The following is an 18,412-nucleotide window of genomic DNA, read 5'->3' as shown; positions in this document are numbered from 1 at the left end:
CTCTAAACCGTCCGAGGGCGTCAATTACCGGTAGTGCTAGCGATATATATGACAAGCGGAGACGGAAACAAGGGCAAAGCTCGTAACACCTGGGTAGAAGGCGAACGGCTCGCCCACGCTGCCAGTCAACCCCAAACAAGAAAAAACACAACGGCCGGAGCTGAGCAACAGCCTGCAGCCTGACCACGTGTCAGAAGCCAGTCTGCGCCTGCGTAAGCCAGGCGCGCGCCCGCCGGCCGGAAGAGCCGCGCGTTTCCGGGTTGGAGGCGGGGAGCGGTGCCGGAAGTACTCGGGGAGGGCCGAGCAGTCGGACCGGCTGCTGAGACGAACGCTTCACTGGGGCAGTCTCCGCATATCATGGGGAGATAGACGCTGCTGCCTGTGAGTCTTGGGCCCTGGCAGTTGAGGAAGAAGAGCGGGAGGAGGGAGTCAGGACCCAGACCCACAGTGGGTCAGTGTTTGAAGAACTAGGTTGTGGAGGAGACCGGGTTGTGCGAGGAATCAGGCTGTTGGGACGGGACTGAGGGGAACGGGGCTCGGAGAAGACGCGGCTGTGGGGACCCGGGCTGTAGACGGGACTTAGGGAACCGGGACGGATGTGAGTTCTCCGGCACCTGAGGGAAAAGCGGTGTGAGAGGGACAGGATTGTGAAGACCCGTGCTCCTAAGAGGAGAGGGTCGGAGAGGAAAGGGGCGTGAAGACACGGGCTTCCGAAAGGTAAAAGCGGAGCTGTGAGGACTTGGGCTCCTAAGAGACAGAAGCGGGACAGTGAAGATCCAGGCTCCTAAGGAGTCAGAAAAAGGGTAGCGAAGACTTAGGTTCCTGAGGGGCAGGAGCACTCAGAGAACACTTGGGTTTGGAAGGAACAGCAGCGGGCAATGAAGACGGGCTTCTGTGGGAACGGGATCGGGGCTTGGAGACTCCGAAATACCTGAGGGAACAGGGCTGTGAGGACCCGAGCTCACCAAAGCGGAGAGTGTAAGGGGCCATGGCTGCGAGATCACACTCCAAGGGAAAGGGAGAGAGTTTGGAAAAGATCTAGTGTTTTTTTTTTTTTTTTTTTTTTTTCCTCACACACTCTGAGTCCAGAGTGGTAAAGGATGTATTCCGGGGAAGAAGACCCTTCCTTCGCGCTGCCTGCTTGGCTTTGGGCAGGCTTTTCTTGTGTCAGATACTTTATCTAGGAAAGCCCCATGCAAGCATCTTCGTTTTCTGCTTCATTCTTTCGAAGCTCTGATGTGAAGTCGAAGCCGTTTGAACCCAGTTATATACTTGATAAGTGCTTTAAATACCATTCCATTCAACCTTATTGAGCACAGATCTCTGCATCTCAAATCAAAGAATGTTGGAGATAGGAGGACAGGATGGCCCAGAAAGATAATCTTTTTTAAACTCCTGTTTTATATGCAAAGGGGCTAAGGTCCAAAGAGGGTATAGGATCACAGTGAGGTAATGATTGATTAGATCATAATTTTGATATAGTACCCTGCTGTGTCTAGCAAATAGGAGATACTTGGCAAGTAGCCTTGAAAACATGCTTCTAGAATCTTTGCTTTAACCTCAAACTCAAGAAGGAAATTTTTTCCCAAATGTAGTACTTTATTTTGAGGCTTTTTACTGTATTGACATCAATACATTAAATGACACTTAACCAGGTAGGGAACCTTTAAACCAAGCCCCATCTTCCCCCCACCCCCCAAATTTAGGAAGCAGTTTTGAAAGTTGCAGATAAATAAGTTGTATCCTGTATTTTTATTATAGGCTTTTACTGGAGATGGCTGCTTTTATTTTATTTTCTATTTATTATTTTTTTAAGATTTCTTATTTGAGAGAGACAGTGAGTACAAGCAGGGGAAGCAGCAGAGGGAGCAGGAGAAACAGGCTGCCTGCTGAGCAGGGAGCCTGACTTCAGCTCCATCCCAGCACCCTGGGATCATGACCTGAGCCAAAGGCAGGTGCTTTATCCAACTGAGTCCCCCTCCCCACCCATCCCTGCACCCCAGATGGCTGCTTTTCAAAAAGAATGTCAAAGATACTTGGACGAGTCACTTCCTTTCAATAATATCTTTTCCTGAAAAGACTAATCAGGCACTATCATAAGCACTTTCAAATATTAAATCATTTAATTATCACTTACAGCCCCATAAGTTAGATATTGAAATTGGTTCAGAATTGGTTCAGAGATTAAGTACCTTGCCTGAAAACATGGTACTAAACCCATGTTATGTGTTTGACTAACTTTGTTCTACTTTTCTTTTTTTTTTTTTTTTTAAGATTTTATTTATTTGACAGACAGAGATCACAAGTAGGCAGAGAGGCAGGCAGAGAGAGATGAGGAAGCAGGCTCCCTGCTGAGCAGAGAGCCTGGCACGGGCTCAATCCCAGGACCCTGGGATCATGACCTGAGCCGAAGGCAAAGGCAAAGGCTTTAACCCATTGAGCCACCCAGGTGCCCCTGTTCTACTTTTCCAAGTGAATTCTTCTCCATGTATCAGTTTGCACATCAACAAAATAGAAATAACACACAAAACATATCATTGAATGAAAGCACCTCCCTCTCCCTTAAGACTTCTCTTTATGTGAAGTACTGTAACTTGTTAGGATACTTATATAGTATAATATTTGAGGAGAACTAAATTTTGGTGGTTTTTTATTTTTTTTTTAAGATTTTATTTATTTATTTGACATAGAGACACAGCAAGAGAGGGAACACAAGCAGGGTGAGGGGGAGAGGGAGAAGCAGGCCTCCTGCCCGGCATAGAGCCCAGTGTGGGGCTCAATCCCAGGACGCTGGGGTCATGACCAGAGCCCAAGGCAGAGGCTTAATGACTGAGCAGCACAGGCGCCCCGTTTTTTCTATGTTTTAAATAGATATTTAAGATAGGAAAATGGGACCTGAATCGAACTTTTTCTCACAATGGACTAGGATATATTTAATTTTAAATTTAGGAGGCCAAGAAAGACCAACTTGAAGAACAAGAACCTAAATAGTACTGACTTTAAATTAATTTTAACCTAAACTAAATCAGGGAAATTGGGCCAACTAGTTGAAACTATTATTTTTTCCCAAAGGGTCAGCTTATACTGTTTGAAAGTGCCTCTACTGTTTGCAAGTGATCAAAACTTACACCAAATTATGAAATAAAGCATGCCCATGCCACCATTTCAAAGTACCTGATAGTTTAATTAATGATAACTTAGTTCTGAGTTAATATCCATGTCTACATTTGCAAAATGTATTTATTTCACTCATTTGTGGCTCTAGCATTGAGTTATAATAGTATTTCAAAGTACCTGATCAGAAAATCATTGTGTTAGAGCAGATACGAAAATAGAACATATTACTTTTGATCTGCAGTCTTCATGGAAAGCCCCCAAATACTTTGGAGACAATATACCAGCAGTGGTTAGAGTCTAGTGTAAAACAGGTGTGCTGGATGCAGAAGACAAACTGAAATCAGTACATATGGACTTAATCTAAAATCTTACACTAATTCTTAGAGTTGAAAAGGACTTTAAAATCTGTCTGATCCTATTTTTTTTTTTTTTAGAGATTTTATTTATTTATTTGACAAACAGATCACAAGTAGGCAGAGAAGCAGGCGGAGGGAGAGGGGAGGAAGCAGGCTCCCTGCGGAGTAGAGAGCCCATGACCTGAGCCGAAGGCAGAAGCTTTAACCCACTGAGCCACCCAGGCGCCCCCATGTTTTAATTTGTTAAGGTCTGTAGTCATAAAAATGGTTATAGGATGGCACCCCACATACCACAATGGGAAAACCTTTTCGTTTTATTTTTTATTTTTTTAAACATTTTATTTGTTTATTTGACAGAGAGAGAGAGGGAACACAAGCAGGGGGAGTGGGAAAGGGAGAAGCAGGCTTCCTGCCGAGCAGGGAGCCCAATGTGGGCCTCCATCCCAGGACCCTAGGATCATGATCTGACCGGAAGGCAGACGCCTGACGACTGAGACACCCAGGTGCCCAGCCTTTTAGTTTTAATACAGTGGTTTTTGTAACTAAGATTTAGAAGAGGAGGCATATATATTATATAATTTTAGCAAACATTTATTTGTACTTTCCATGTACCAGGCACTCTTCTGAGTGCTTTAGATTCATAAACTCAGTGTATTATCACAACAGTCCCATGAGATACACTATATGATTAACTCAATTTTTCAGGTGAGGAAATTGAGGCATAAAGAGATTAGATAACTTGCTCGGGGACTTAAGCTATTATTAAGTGGCAGAGTTGGTGCTTGAACTCAGACACTGCCACCAGAGTCCATGCCTTCAACCACTGCATTGTACTGCCTTTCTATTAAGTCAAAACCACCTAAATAGCACCAAACTAGGCAAAAAAAACTAGTGGGAAAAAAATCCCACGTTTCTATTGTTCTCGGGTCTTCTATGTAGGATGCAATTAATGATTCTGTTTTTTTAGGCTGGGAAATATGAATTCATTTAGATACATGTAGAAGCTAGTGAGAAGAGAAACAGGTACGAAACCCAGTCATTAGGTGAAGTCATGTACCGTAGTGATAGGGCATTTATGTCATTAGTCTGGCAGTCCCCTTCACTCCAGTATTTTAAATAATTCCTAAACGTTTCAGAAATAAAAGGGTTTTAGAGACAATCTGGTCTTTTACTCCCCTATTCTGTTCCCCTAATAAAAAAAAATCTTGGGGCACAGTGGGCACTGGATGGCTCAGTGGGTTAAGCCTCTGCCTTCAGCTTAGGTGATGATCCCAGGATTGGGATCGAGCCCCACATCAGGCTCTCTGCTCAGTAGGGAGCCTGCTTCCTCCCCTCTCTCTCTCTCTCTCTCTGTCTACCTCTCTGCCTACTTGTGATCTCTATTTCTGTCAAATAAATAAAATCTTAAAAAAAAAAATCTTGGTGGGTGGATCTGTGGGGTGCTTGGCTGGCTCAGTCGGAAGAGCATGCAACTCTTGATCTCGGGTTTGTAAGTTCAAGCCCCCAACATAGGGTGTAGAGTATACTTAGAAAATCTTTTTTTTTTTTTTTTTTTAGATTTTATTTATTTATTTGACAGAGAGAAACACAGCAAGAGAGGGAACACAAGCAGGGAGAGTGGGAGAGGGAGAAGCAGGTTTTCTGCCAAGCAGGGAGCCCGATGTGGGGCTAGATCCCAGAACCTTGGGATCATGACCTGAGCCGAAGGCAGAGGCTTAACGACGGAGCTACCCAGGTGCCCCAGAAAGAAAATCTTTAGGAAAAAAAAGTCTGTTAATGAAACAAATGTCTAAAAAACACCATGGTCTTATAACTACTACAAGGTATCCCCCCATATCCTAACCTTCTGAAAATCGGATACTCTTAGTACAGTAGTAGGGTTGCAACTGGATTTCTGTTTGAGGTTCAAGCTGAAAAGGGAAAAGCAGTTAGGAGCTGTTACCCTAAGCCTATCAACAGGAGTTTAAATGTAACTGGTAAGGGGGAGGAAGGATAGGCTTGGTATTTAATTGAACTCCAGCCATACAATCTTGTTTTGATAAAATTACTAAATAACTTTTACTGTAAATCACTGGGGCATGGACTTATTTTGTAACTCCTGGCATGTGATTTCTACATAGTAGGTGCTAATAAGGGTTTACTCTTATAATTGTTCTCCCAAACTGTCTCACAGAAAATGCCCCTTTTGACACAGCAGTGCTTTCTGTTTCTTGGCATTCCAAGTAAGTGAAAATTAGAAATTTGAGGAGCCCAAAGGCAACCAAGGTATATTATGTAATGGAATTCAGGTTATTTACAGTCACTTCATTCCATTGTGCTTGGTCAGCATCATCCACAATTGTACTTGATGAAAGTTGTCAGTATACAAATAATTTGGATGTAGAGGCATGTGATGTTTTGTTTTTTAATTTATATACCAAAAAATCCACTCTTTTGGGAGTACAGTTCTGTGAGTTGTGACAAATGCATACTGTCGTATAAGCACCATAACACTGCTACCTCACAGTTCCACCACCCCCAGAGTTTGCTTCATGCTGTTCTTCGTTGTCCAGCCCTAGCACTCTAAGCCACTGGCAGCCACTAACCTGTTTTCTCCACCCATATCGACTTGCCTTTTACAGAGTGTCATTCATATAAATGGAATCATACAGTAAGTAGCCTTTTGAGTCTTGCCTCTCACTTAGCATACGCACTCGAGATTACCCATGTTGTTGCATGGATCAGTAATTGTTCCTTCCTACTGCTGAGTAGTATTCTATTATATGGATATATATTCTTAGTTTATCCACTCATCAGTTGAAGGAAATCTGGATTGTTTCCACTTTTTGGCAGTTAATAATATTGCTATAACATTCATGTACCGATTTTTGTGTGAACATGTTTTCATTTCTTTAGGGTAAATAACTAGGGGTGGGATTGCCGGATCATATGATAAGTATATATTTAGCTTTGTAAGAAACTGCCAAACTGGGGTGCCTGGCTGGCTCAGTCAGTTAAGCAGCTGCCTTCAACTCAGGTCATGATCCTGGAGTCATTGGATCGAGTCCTGAGTCAGACTCGCTGCTAAGCAGGGAGTCGGCTTCTACCTCCCCTCCTCTACCCAACTTGTGCGCTATCACTCACTCTCTCAAATAAATAATATCTCTAAAAAAAATTTAAAAAATTTAAAAAAGGGGCGCCTGGGTAGCTCAGTGGGTTAAGCCACTGCTTTCGGCTCAGGTCATGATCTCAGGGTCCTGGGATCGAGTCCCGCATCGGGCTCTCTGCTCAGCAGGGAGCCTGCTTCCTCCTCTCTCTCTCTCTCTCTGCCTGCCTCTCTGCCTACTTGTGATCTCTCTCTGTCAAATAAATAAATAAAATCTTAAAAAAAATTTTTTTTTTTAAATCCTGCTAAACTGTTTTCCACAGAGATTGCACCATTTTTTTTTTTATTTTAGAGACTTTTAATTTTTATTTTTTATAAACATATATTTTTATCCCCAGGGGTACAGGTCTGTGAATCACCAGGTTTACACACTTCACAGCACTCACCAAAGCACATACCCTCCCCAATGTGAGATTGCACCATTTTAAACATTCACACAGAAATGTATGACGGTTTCAGTTGCTCAACATCCTCTCCAGCACTGGTTGATTTTTTAAAAATTTTAATTATTCTAATAGTATTTAGTACTCATTTCCCTAATTGCATTTCCCAGATGACTAATGATACTGAGTATCTTTTCATGTGTTTATTTGCCATCTGTTTATCTTAGGTGAAGGATCTGTTCAGATTTTTTGCCCATTTTTTAAATTGGTTTTTCTCTTATTGTTGAATTTTGAGAGTTCTTTATATATCCTGGATACAAGTTGTTTGTCAGATATGTGATTTGTAAATATTTTCTCTTAGTCTATGACTGAGAGAGCAGGAGTTTGCATTTTGATTAAATCCACTTTTTTCTGGTAGAAAATAAAATAAAATTTTATTTTATTTTATTTTCTCTTTAAGATTTTATTTATTTGACAGAGAGAGACAGTAAGAGAGGGAGCACAAGCAGGGGGAGTGGGAGAGGGAAAAGCAGGCTTCCCGCTGAGCAGGGAACCCGATGGGGGCTCGATCCCAGGACCCTAGGATCATGACCTGAGCCAAAGGCAGATGTGTAAGGACTGAGCCACCCAATCACATACTTAAGCAGTTTCTTTCTTTTGTGGATTGCGCCTTTGGTGTTATATCTAAGATTCCTGCCCTGACCCAAAGTTACGAAGATTTTTTTCCCTACGCTTTCTTGTAAAAGTTTTATGGATTTACATTTTTTTAAAAGATTTTCTTTATTTGACAGAGAAATAGCAAGAGAAGGAACACAAGTAGGGGGGAATGGGAGAGAGAGAAGCAGGCTCCCCAGTGAGCAGGAGCCCAATGCAGGGCTCGATCCCAGGGCTCTGGGATCATGACCTGAGCTGAAGGCAGACGCTCAATGACTGAGCCACCCAGGCACCCCTCTTCCTCGTTTTTTAAAAACATCTTTATTGAGATGCTATTCACATATCATACAATTCACCATTGTCAGATGTACAGTTCAGTGGCTTTTTTTTGTACACTCATGCTTGTGCAGCCATCACCATAATCTTATTTCGATTATTATTTTTTTAACAGACTTTTTTTTTTTAAGATTTTATTTATTTATTTGACAGAGATCTCAAGTAGGCAGAAAGGCAGGCAGAGAGAGAGAAGGAAGCAGGCTCCCTGTCGAGCAGTGAGCCCCATGCGGGGCTAGATCCCAGGACCCTGGGATCATGACCTGAGCTGAAGGCAGAGGCTTTAACCCACTGAGCCACCCAGGCGCCCCTAATTTCGATTATTTTTATCCCCCCTAAAATGAATCCTCTGCCATTAGCAGTCAGTCCCTAATCTTTTCCCCCACTCTTCAACCCTATAAATTTTTTAAAAAGTTTTATTTATTTAAGTAATCTCTACACCCAGCACGCAGCTTGATCTTATGACCCCCAGATCAAGAGTCACATGCTCTTACAACTGAGCCAGCCAGGCATCTTTTATTCAGCTTAATATTTTCATGAGTCTTATTCTTTTCCAGTGTATTTCGTTTTGTGGTTATACACTAATTTATTTAACTATATCACTTTTAAAAAAAAAGATTTTATTTATTTATTTGACAGAGACCCAGTGAGAGAAAAAACACAAGCAGGGGGAGTGGGAGAGGGGAAAGTAAGCCTCCTGCTGAGCAGGGAGCTCCATGTGGGCCTCAAAACTAGGACCCTGGGATCATGGCCTGAGTTGAGGGGAGATGCCCAAGGACTGAGTCACCCAGGCACCCTCACTTTTTTTTTTTTAAGCTTTTATTCATTTATTTGACAGAGACACAGTGAGAGAGGGAACACAAGCACGAGGAGTGGGAGAGGGAGAAATAGGCTTCCCGCTGAGCGTGGAGCCCAAAGTGGGACTTGATCCCAGGACACTGGGACCATGACCTGAGCCAAAGGCAGATGCTTAACTGGCTGAGCTACCCAGGCAGCCCTAACTATATCACTTTTGATGGACATTTAGGTTGATAATCCTCATATGTATATTTCTATTTACATAGATGTCCAACTATAAATTGCTAAAGATTGAACTATGGGATCAAACCAACATATGCTTTTCTTTTTTCTTTCTTTTTCTTTATTTTTTTAGAGAGAGTATAGGCACCAGTGGTGGGGGAGGGGCAGAGGAAGAATGAGAGTGAGAATCTTAAGCATGCTCTATGGGACATGGGACTTGTTCTCATGTCCCTGAGATCATGACCTGAGCCAAAATCAAGAGCTGGATGCTCAACTGACTGAGCCACTGAGGTGCCCCAGTACATGCTTTTCTGATTTTGGTAGATACTGCCAAGTAGCCCTTTGTAGAGACCTAACTAATTTATATCCTCCACCCCACCCCCAAATCCAACAATGTGTGAAATGACTGTTTCTCTATAAAACTTTCAAATGGGCGCCTGGGTGGCTTAGTGGGTTAAGCCTCTGCCTTCGGTTTAGATCATGATCTCAGGATCCTGGGATCAAGCCCGGCATTGGGCTCTCTGCTCAGTGTGGAGCCTTTTCCTCCCTTCCCCATCCACCCAACACCCTGCTGCCTCTCCGCCTACTTGTGATCTCTGTCTGTCAAATAAGTAAATAAAATCTTTAAAAAAAATAAAACTTTGCGGGCGCCTGGGTGGCTCAGTGGGTTGAGCCGCTGCCTTCGGCTCGGGTCATGATCTCGGGGTCCTGGGATTGAGTCCCGCATCGGGCTCTCTGCTCGGCAGGGAGCCTGCTTCCTTCTGTCTCTGCCTGCCTCTCAGTGTACTTGTAATTTCTCTCTGTCAAATAAATAAATAAAATCTTTAAAAAAAAATAATAAAACTTTGAAACAGTACTTATAAAACTTTTTCATCATTGCCAAAGGAGTAATAAATAGTTTGAATTTGCATTTTTATTATGAATGAACGTAAGGATCATTTCATTACTTTTTTTTTTTTTTAAAGGTTTTATTTATTTATTTGACAGAGATCACAAGTAGGCAGAAAGGCAGGCAGAGAGAGACAGAGGAGGAAGCAGGCTCCCTGCTACGCAGAGAGCCCGATGCGGGGCTCAATCCCAGGACCCTGGGATCATGACCTGAGCCGAAGGCAGAGGCTTTAACCCACTGAGCCACTCAGGCGCCCCATCATTACTTTTTTTTTAAGGATCATTCCATTACTTTAAGAGCTATTTGCAGTCATGTTTTTGTTGTTTTTTGCAATTTTTCTTTTGGGTTGTTCAGTGTATATTGATGTGTAGGTATTTTTTATATGTGAAAGAAATTAGTTTTTTATCTTTGATACATATTGTATGTATTTTTGCTAGTTTGTCTTTTGTCCTTTAACTTTATTATGTTTTTTGTCATGCAGACATTTTCATTTTTATTTAAAAATTTAATTTTTTTTTCAGATATTTTTATTTATATGTGATTGAACACGTCAGTCTTTTATGGCTCCTGAGCTTTGTGTCATCTTTAGAAGGGCTTCTCTTTTCTTTTCTTTTAAAATGTATTTATTTATCTTAGAGAGTGAAAGAGACCAAGCAAGCATGAGTAGGTTGGAGGGGGGCAGAAGGAGAGGGAGAAAAAGAAACCCAAGCAGACTCTGATTGGAACCTGATGTGAGATTTGATCCTACAACCCGGAACTCAGGACCTGAACCAGACTCAAGAGTCAGATGCATAACTGACTGAGCCATCCAGGTGCCGCAAAAGTGTTTTTCACTCATGACTGAGAATAAATTTTTTTTAATTTTTAAAAATTGAGATAATCGTAGATTTATGTGTAGTTACAAGAAATAATGCTTTGCTCAGTTTTCTCCAATGGTACATTTTGCAAAACTGTTGTCTGTTATGATAACCAGGATATTCACATTGATGTAATCTGTTAGTCTTACTCAGATTTACCCAGTTTTACTTGTGTCCATTTACTTGTTGTGTTCAGTTATGGATGTATGTGGATTAAGTCCTATACAACTTAGTCAGTTTTATAGGTCCTTTTATCCATCATCACAGTCAAGACAGTGAACTGAATCACTGCCCCTCATTTTGCCCTTTTATAACCACATCTGATTCCCTGCCACCCTGTCCCTGACAACCTCACTAATCTGCCCTCTATTCCTAAATTTTTATCATTTCAAAGATGTTCTATAAATGTACTCTTTAAAAAAAGGGGGGGGGGATTTTATTTATTTGAGAGAGAGAGTGAATAAGAGAGAGAACACAGGAGCGGGGGCGGGGAGAGGTGACACAGTGCTTGATTCCAGGATGCTGAGCTGAAGGCTTAACGACTTAACCGACTAAGCCACCCAGGAGCCCCAGACATACTCTTTTTGTAATCTTTTGTTCAGCATAATTCTCTGGAGGTTCATTCAAGTTGTATGTATCAAGTTTTTTTCTTTTTATTGATAAGTAATTTTCCATGATATGGATATACCACAGTTTGTTTAATCATTCACTTTTTAAGAGACATCTGAACTGATTACAGTTGAGTATTACAAATAAAGCTACTATGATATTCATGTGCAGGTTTTGGTGTGAATGTAAGTTTTCATTTCTCTAGGATAAATGCCTAGGACTTGAATTGTTGGGTCATATAATAGTTAGTTGCATGTTGAGATTTTTTTTTCCTGAGTCAGATTTATTGAGGTATAATTTGCATGCAATAAAATGTGCACATTTTAGGTAGACAGTTTGATGAGTTTTGATAAATGCATGCATCTGGGTAAGCATCACCTCACTCAGGATAGAGCGTGTTTACATACATACAAACTTTCCCTATCCACAGCACAAACTTCCCCCATGCCCCAAACTCTCTGCCCCATCTATTGCTAGAGATTAGTTTTTTGTTTTTTGGTGTTTTGTTTTTTGTTTTTTGGGTTTTTTTTTTTTTTGACAGATAGAGATCACAAGTAGGCAGAGAGGCAGGCAGAGAGAGGAGGATGCATGCTCCCCGCCAAGCAGAGAGCTACATGTGGGGCTGGATCCCAGGACCCTGAGATCATGACCTGAGCTGAAGGCAGAGGCTTTAACCCACTGAGCCACCCAGGTGCCCCTAGAGATTAGTTTTTAGATCATTAGACATTAGGATTTCATATAAATCATACATTGTGTATTCTTTTGGAACTGACTTTTTTTTTTTTTACTTAAATATTTTAAGTTATCCCTATTGTTATGTATCAGTGATTTGTTCCCTTCCCCCCCACCTTTTTTTTTTTTTTAAGATTTTATTTTATTTTTTTTTTTTGTTTTTGTTTTTTAAAGTGAGCTCCACACCCAACATGGGCCTGAACTCATAACCCTGATTTTAAAATTGCAGGCTCCGGGCACCTGGGTGGCTCAGTGGGTTAAAGCCTCTGCCTTTGGTTCGGGTCATGATCTTGGGATCATGGATCAAGCCCCCCATCAGGCTTTCTGCGCAATGGAGAGCCTGCTTCCTCCTCTCTCTCTCTCTCTGCCTGCCTCTCTGCCTACTTGTGATCTCTGTCAAATAAATAGATAAAATATTTAAAGAAAAATAAAATTGCAGGCTCTTTGGGAGACCTGGGTGGCTCAGTCAGTTAAGCTTCTGACTTGATTTTGGCTCAAGTAATGATCTTGGGGTGTGGTGGGATCAAGCCCTGTGTCCAGCCCATGTTCAGTGCAGTCCACTTGTCCCTCTTTCTCTGCTCCTCCTCCTCCCCCATATACGCATTTTCGAGCGCTCTCTCGCGTGCGCTCTCTCTCTCTTTTCTAGATTTATTTATTTGACAGAGACATAGCAAGAAAGGGAACATGGGCAGGGGGAGTGGAAGAGGGAGAGGCAAGCTTCCTGCTGAGCAGGGAGCCCAGTGTGGGGCTCCATTCCAGGATCCTGGGATCCTGACCTGAGCCAAAGGCAGATGCTTACCAGACTGAGCTCAGGTGCCCCTTGATACAGTACTATTAACTGAATTCAGATCACAGTTTTCCCATTTTGTCTTTATGTCTTTTTAGGCTCTTCTATGACAGTACATGAGTAGATTTTTTTTTAAAGAAACTGCAAACTGTTTTGCAAAGTGGCTATACTGTTTCCTTTCCTAGTGGCAGTGTACTAGTGACCCAGTTTCTCTTCATCCTCGTCAGCATTTGGTTCTATCGTCGTTTTTTATTTTACTCATAGGTGTGTGGTTTTATCTCATTGCAGGTTTAATTTGCCTTTTTTTTTTTATGACTAATGATATTGAACATCTTCATGTGCTTTATTTGCCATCTGTATATCCTCTTTGGTGAAATGTCTGGTTGTGTCTTCATTTTGTGATTGAATTAGTTAAAAAAAAGTTGAGTTTTGAGAGTTCTTTATAATTTTAGATACTAGTTTCGTTTTTTTTTTTTTTTTTTAAGATTTTATTTATTTGACAGAGAGAGAGACAGCGAGAGAGTGAACACAAGTAGGGGGAGTGAAAGAGGGAGAAGCAGGCTTCCAGTAGAGCAGGGAGCCTGATGCGGGGCTCTATCACAGGACCTTGAGATCATGACCTGAGCCGATGAAGGCAGACATCCAACGACTGAGCCATACAGGCACCCCTAGATACTAGTCTTTTGTTGGATATGTAGTTTGTAAATATTTTCTCCTACTCTGTAGCTTGTCTTTTCATCCTTTTCACATGGAACTTTCACAGAAGAAATTTATTTTAATTTGATGAAGGCCAATTTATCAGTATTTCCTTTTACTGATTGTGCATTTGGTGCCAAGTCTTACGAATTCTGCCTAGTAGAGCCCAACGCTTTTCCTCTGTTTTTGTTTTTGTTTTTTTTAATATTTTATTTATTAACAGAGAGAGAGATCACAAGTAGGCTGAGAGGCAGGCAGAGAGAGAGGGGGAAGCAGGCTCCCCTCTGAGCAGAGAGCCTGATGTGGGGCTCGATCCCAGGACCCTGAGACCATGACCTGAGCTGAAGGCAGAGGCTTTAACCCACTGAGCCACCAAGGTGCCCTTTCCTCTGTTGTTGTTGTTTTTTTTTTTTTCCTAAAAGTTTTATAGTTCTACATTTTACATTAAAGACTGTGATCCAGGGGCGCTGGGGTAGCTCAGTTGTTAAGCATCTGCCTTTGCCTCAGATCATGATCCCAGAGTCCTGGGATTGAGCCCCACATGGGGCTTCCTGCTTGGTAGGGGACCTGCTTCTCCTCTCTGTTGCTCCCTTGCTTGTGTTTCTTATCTCGCTGTCTCTCTCTCTGTCAAAAAAATAAATAAAATCTTTAAAAAAAAAAAAAACTGTGATCCATTTTGAGTTAGGTTTTGTACAAAGTGAGAGGTTTAGATTTCAGAATATTTTTTAAAATCTCCTACATTCTAGTATATTATTTTATATTTAAGGTTTAAATATTTGATCCATCTGAAATAGAGGAGTGCAGGGGCACCTGGGGGGCTCAGTCAGTTAAGTATCTGTCTTCAGCTCAGGACATGATCCCAGGGTCCTGGGATCAAGCCCTATGTCGGGCTCCTTGTTCAGCGGAATGCCTGCTTCTCCTTCTCCCTCTTCCATTCCTCCGGCTTGTGCTCTCTGGCTTTCTCTCTCTGTGTTGAATAAATAAAATCTGGGGCGCCTGGATGGCTCAGTGGGTTAAGCCTCTGCCTTCGGCTCAGGTCATGATCCCAGGGTCCTGGGATCGAGCCCCACATCGGGCTCTCTGCTTGGCGGGGAGCCTGCTTCCCTCTCTCTCTGCCTTCCTCTCTGCCTACTTGTGATCTCGGTCTGTCAAATAAATAAATAAAATCTTAAAAAAAAAAATCTTCCAAAAAAATGAAATAGAGGAGTGTATAAAGGGAGGGATATATATGTGTGTGTGTGTGTGTGTATATATATATATATATCCTCTCATTCCAGGTAGATCACATATTTAAATTTTAAACATGAAACCCGATTCAATTATCTGCCTTTTCCCTATTGATAAATGCTATGAACATTAGCATATAGGTTTGCCTGGGAGCACAAGTTTTCATTCTTATGCAGGAGATTTGATTTATTGTCCTTAATTGTGGTATAATTTATATACAGTAAAATGCACAGATCTTAAATATTCAGTGTGATGAATTTGACATTGTATAAACCCATGTAATCATCACCCATATGAATATGGTGTTTTATTTATTTTTTTCCAAAGATTTTATTTATTTGACAGAGAGAGAGAGAGAGAGATCACAAGTAGGCAGAGAGGCAGGCAGAGAGAGAGGAGGAAGCGGGCTCCCCGCTGAGCAGAGATCCTCATGCGAGGCTCCATCCCAGGACCCTGAGATCATGACCTGAGCTGAAAGCAGAGGCGTCAACCCCCTGAGCCATCCAGGCGTGTTTTAAATCCAACCAAATAAAGGTACAGTTTAGGAAACTAAGGGCAGTGTCTGGTAATGAGTGGTTATCATATGCTTTCTTTTGTTTTGTTTTAATGGAAGAGTAGTTCGCTTTCCCAGAATTATTGAAAATGCAGAAGTATTGTTTGTTTCTCAACAAAACAGTAAAGTACAGTCTAGTTTCTGAGGGAGAAACTTTGATTTTTCTTACAATGTACAGATTCCTCTTATTTCATTAGTAGCCATTGGAACTATTCCTTAAGGCTAATTCCTAATTTGATAAATGATTATCCATATTTGGTGCTGTGTAGATAGGCTGTATTTTTGTCTACAGGTCTTATTAGAGAAATTCCCATTATACAGAAACCTCTGTTACAAAGAGTCTTCTGCTTATTTTGAGCAATACTCAGTCCTATTTGGGAAGTCCCTTGTAGGTTGTGGGAATGTTATTTGAAAGGTATAATGTTCAGTATGGTGAACATACTGATAATCTTTAATAAGGCTCTTTCTTAACTCGCTGTGGGGGAATAGTTTGGTTTTATAACATTACAGAACTATTACCATGTCAACAATTTTTCCCTATCCTGATTCTTCCATTGATGACATTTGTGGGTAAGGGAAAGGGAGGCAAATGGTTAAAAAACAAGTGATCCTGATGCTCTGCTGTCCCCTCAGCTGCCTCTTGGCCAACAAGTTTCTCTTGGTCACTTAACCAGTAAGTAGCTAGTTGCTTTAACTTATTTATTTTTAAAGTATTTGTTTCAAGATTTTATTTATCCATTTGATAGAGAGAGAAGCAGGCTTCCTGCTGAGCAGGGAGCCCGGTGCAGGACTCTATCCCGGGACCCTGGGATCTTGACTCGAGCCGAAGCCAGATGCGTAATGACTGAGCCACCCAGGATACCCTTATTTTTAAACATTTTATTTATTTACTTGAGAGAGAGGGAGAGGGGGAGCACAAGTTGGTTTTATATACAGTATAATGCACAGGAGAGGCAGAGGGAAAGGGAGAGGGAGAAGCAGACTCTCCACTGAGCAGGGAGCCTGATGCGGGACTTGATCAAGGGCCCTGGGATTGTTACCCGAGCCAAAGGCAGACGCTTAACAGACTGAGCCACCCAGGCGCCCCATTCGCTGCTTTTATTAAGGGCAGACCAGGAAAGGTCATTTCTCATATTAGAGAGTTAGACAGTTTGTTGTGGAGGAACGCAGCAATACGGGGCCAGAGTTGACAGGTGCAGATGCTCATTTAGGTTGCTAAGCTTCACCAAGTTCTGAAAACCACTGTTGTGATTCCTGCAGGTTCATTTCACAGTTTTGGCCAGTGAAGTTTTCATATGCTGCTGGCTTACCCTACCAATAGAACATTGTTTTATTGGAAGAGAAGCTACATTACTATAATTGTCATTAATTAATTTTAGAGGTTGTGTATGAAAGAGATGGAGATGTTTTCCTCAGTGTGCAGTATGAATAAGGAGACAAGAATAAGGATGTTGTTTCTCCACATCCGGTTTGCTTGGATCCTGGTCAGTGAAGATGTGCCAGGCCAAGCAGCCAAAGTGCTGTGGCAATGGTGGTGGTTGATGCCAGTTGTTTATTTACAGGTAGCTTTTGAAAATGGCTGCCTCTCATTTCACCGGGCTCACAGCCGTTGCTGATGTAATTAAAGATCTAGACACTCAGATAGCTGTAAGTAAGCTCGTTGAGGCCACTGTTGGTGGAACTTGGCAAATGTGCTTCTGATGTCGATGACACCAAAGCTGCTGTCCACAGAGTCTACCTCATGGCTTTAAAATTTAGGCATCTTGACTACTCTGGGTTTGGGACTCTGCATGTACTTAAAGATTGTTAACACTCAAAAAATTTGCTCTTGATGACAAAGAACAGCTTACTTTTAACAGTTGCTAAAAACGGTGTTTTTTAGACATAGACCTGACATAGATGTAAGCATGTTTTGAAGTGCCAAAAGGAACTAATCTATTTTCTTAAGTTTTGTGACTGGGTTTTAAGTATGTGATTGTGCCATGATTTGTTTGAATATAACATAATTTGCTGTTCAGAAATAAGGCATGTAGTACTTAACCAAATATTCTATTTTTACAAAGTCTTCAAAAATGTCTTACTCATTCTACTCTATTTTTGTACATAAGATTTACCATTTCATTTACTTTCTTCCTTATTTAATTTTGTGAACTATTTCATTTAGCTTTTGGAGACAAGATGGTTTCTAAATTTGAGGTGAGAGCAGTGAACATTCTTCATTCCCTCCATTTTTAATGTGTAGGTGTGAATGTTCACTATCCCAGATATCCTGAAGACCCTGCAAGTCTGACAGACCTTATACAATTTTACTTTCAAACCTTATCCTTTATTAAAGATGTTTCTGGAGCTAGTTCTCTTGTTTTCCTTCTACAGCTGATTGGCCTTGGTCCTCACAGCTCCAAAAAGAAACAGGACCTCGATAAGCTCTATGAGCTGAAGTCCAAAGCTCGACAGATTATGAACCAGTTTGGCCCCTCAGCCCTAATCAACCTCTCCAATTTCTCATCCATAAAACCGGAACCAGCCAGCACCCCTCCACAAGGCTCCATGGCCAATAGCACCACAGTGGTAAAGATACCAGGCACTCCTGGGACAGGAGGGCGTCTCAGCCCTGAAAACAATCAGGTATCATCTCTTACTTTTTGCTCTCCCTAGGCATCTCTTACGTTATTTGAACCAGTAATGCTTTGAGAGATGTCTATCTCAGATGCTGCCTCTTCCTCTCAGCTGAAAAAGAGTCTTTTCCCTCCTTTGGACTTCTAAAGTTCCTTATCAGATTATCATGTACAATGTTTATCAATGTTTACTCTGTGGTATTTATGTGTGTGTGTGTATATGTACATACATTCATACACACACACTAACACATGTTGCCTATGACAGGTTTTTATATATGTATATATAAAAATATATACGCTATATAATTGTTAAATAAAATAATGAAATAACTAATGGATTCATTATTCATTATTCCTGTAATAAAAGCATTATTGCCTCTGGTCTTTTCTCCTTCTAGTTCATCCAGCTGCTCCATTATTAACTTTGTGCACTAAT

At 41.4% G+C, this 18,412-nt stretch overlaps 2 protein-coding genes across 3 annotated transcripts in view; both read left to right on the top strand.

The window, feature by feature from the left end:
• Nucleotides 1–240: 240 nt before the first annotated feature.
• The window catches only part of TAF12 (TATA-box binding protein associated factor 12), a 38,680-nt gene continuing 20,508 nt past the window's right edge, over nt 241–18,412 (top strand). The window contains exons 1-2 of the mRNA XM_082684943.1: nt 241–381; nt 17,732–17,983. Coding sequence (XP_082541069.1) covers nt 17,816–17,983 — 168 coding nt within the window. The 5' untranslated portion in view covers nt 241–381; nt 17,732–17,815. The remainder of the gene's footprint in view (nt 382–17,731; nt 17,984–18,412) is intronic.
• WASF2 (WASP family member 2) overlaps nt 3,814–18,412 on the top strand; it is a 937,387-nt gene continuing 922,788 nt past the window's right edge. The window contains exon 1 of one of the 2 annotated variants that reach the window (XM_082684860.1): nt 3,814–3,976. The gene's annotated coding sequence lies outside the window, so the exon portion shown is untranslated. The remainder of the gene's footprint in view (nt 3,977–18,412) is intronic. The other variant, XM_082684862.1, reaches the window with a different exon arrangement.

Source organism: Mustela nivalis (assembly GCF_964662115.1).
Source record: "Mustela nivalis genome assembly, chromosome: 10".
Classification (NCBI taxonomy): Eukaryota; Metazoa; Chordata; class Mammalia; order Carnivora; family Mustelidae; genus Mustela; species Mustela nivalis.
This window is presented reverse-complemented; position numbering and strand designations above follow the sequence as displayed.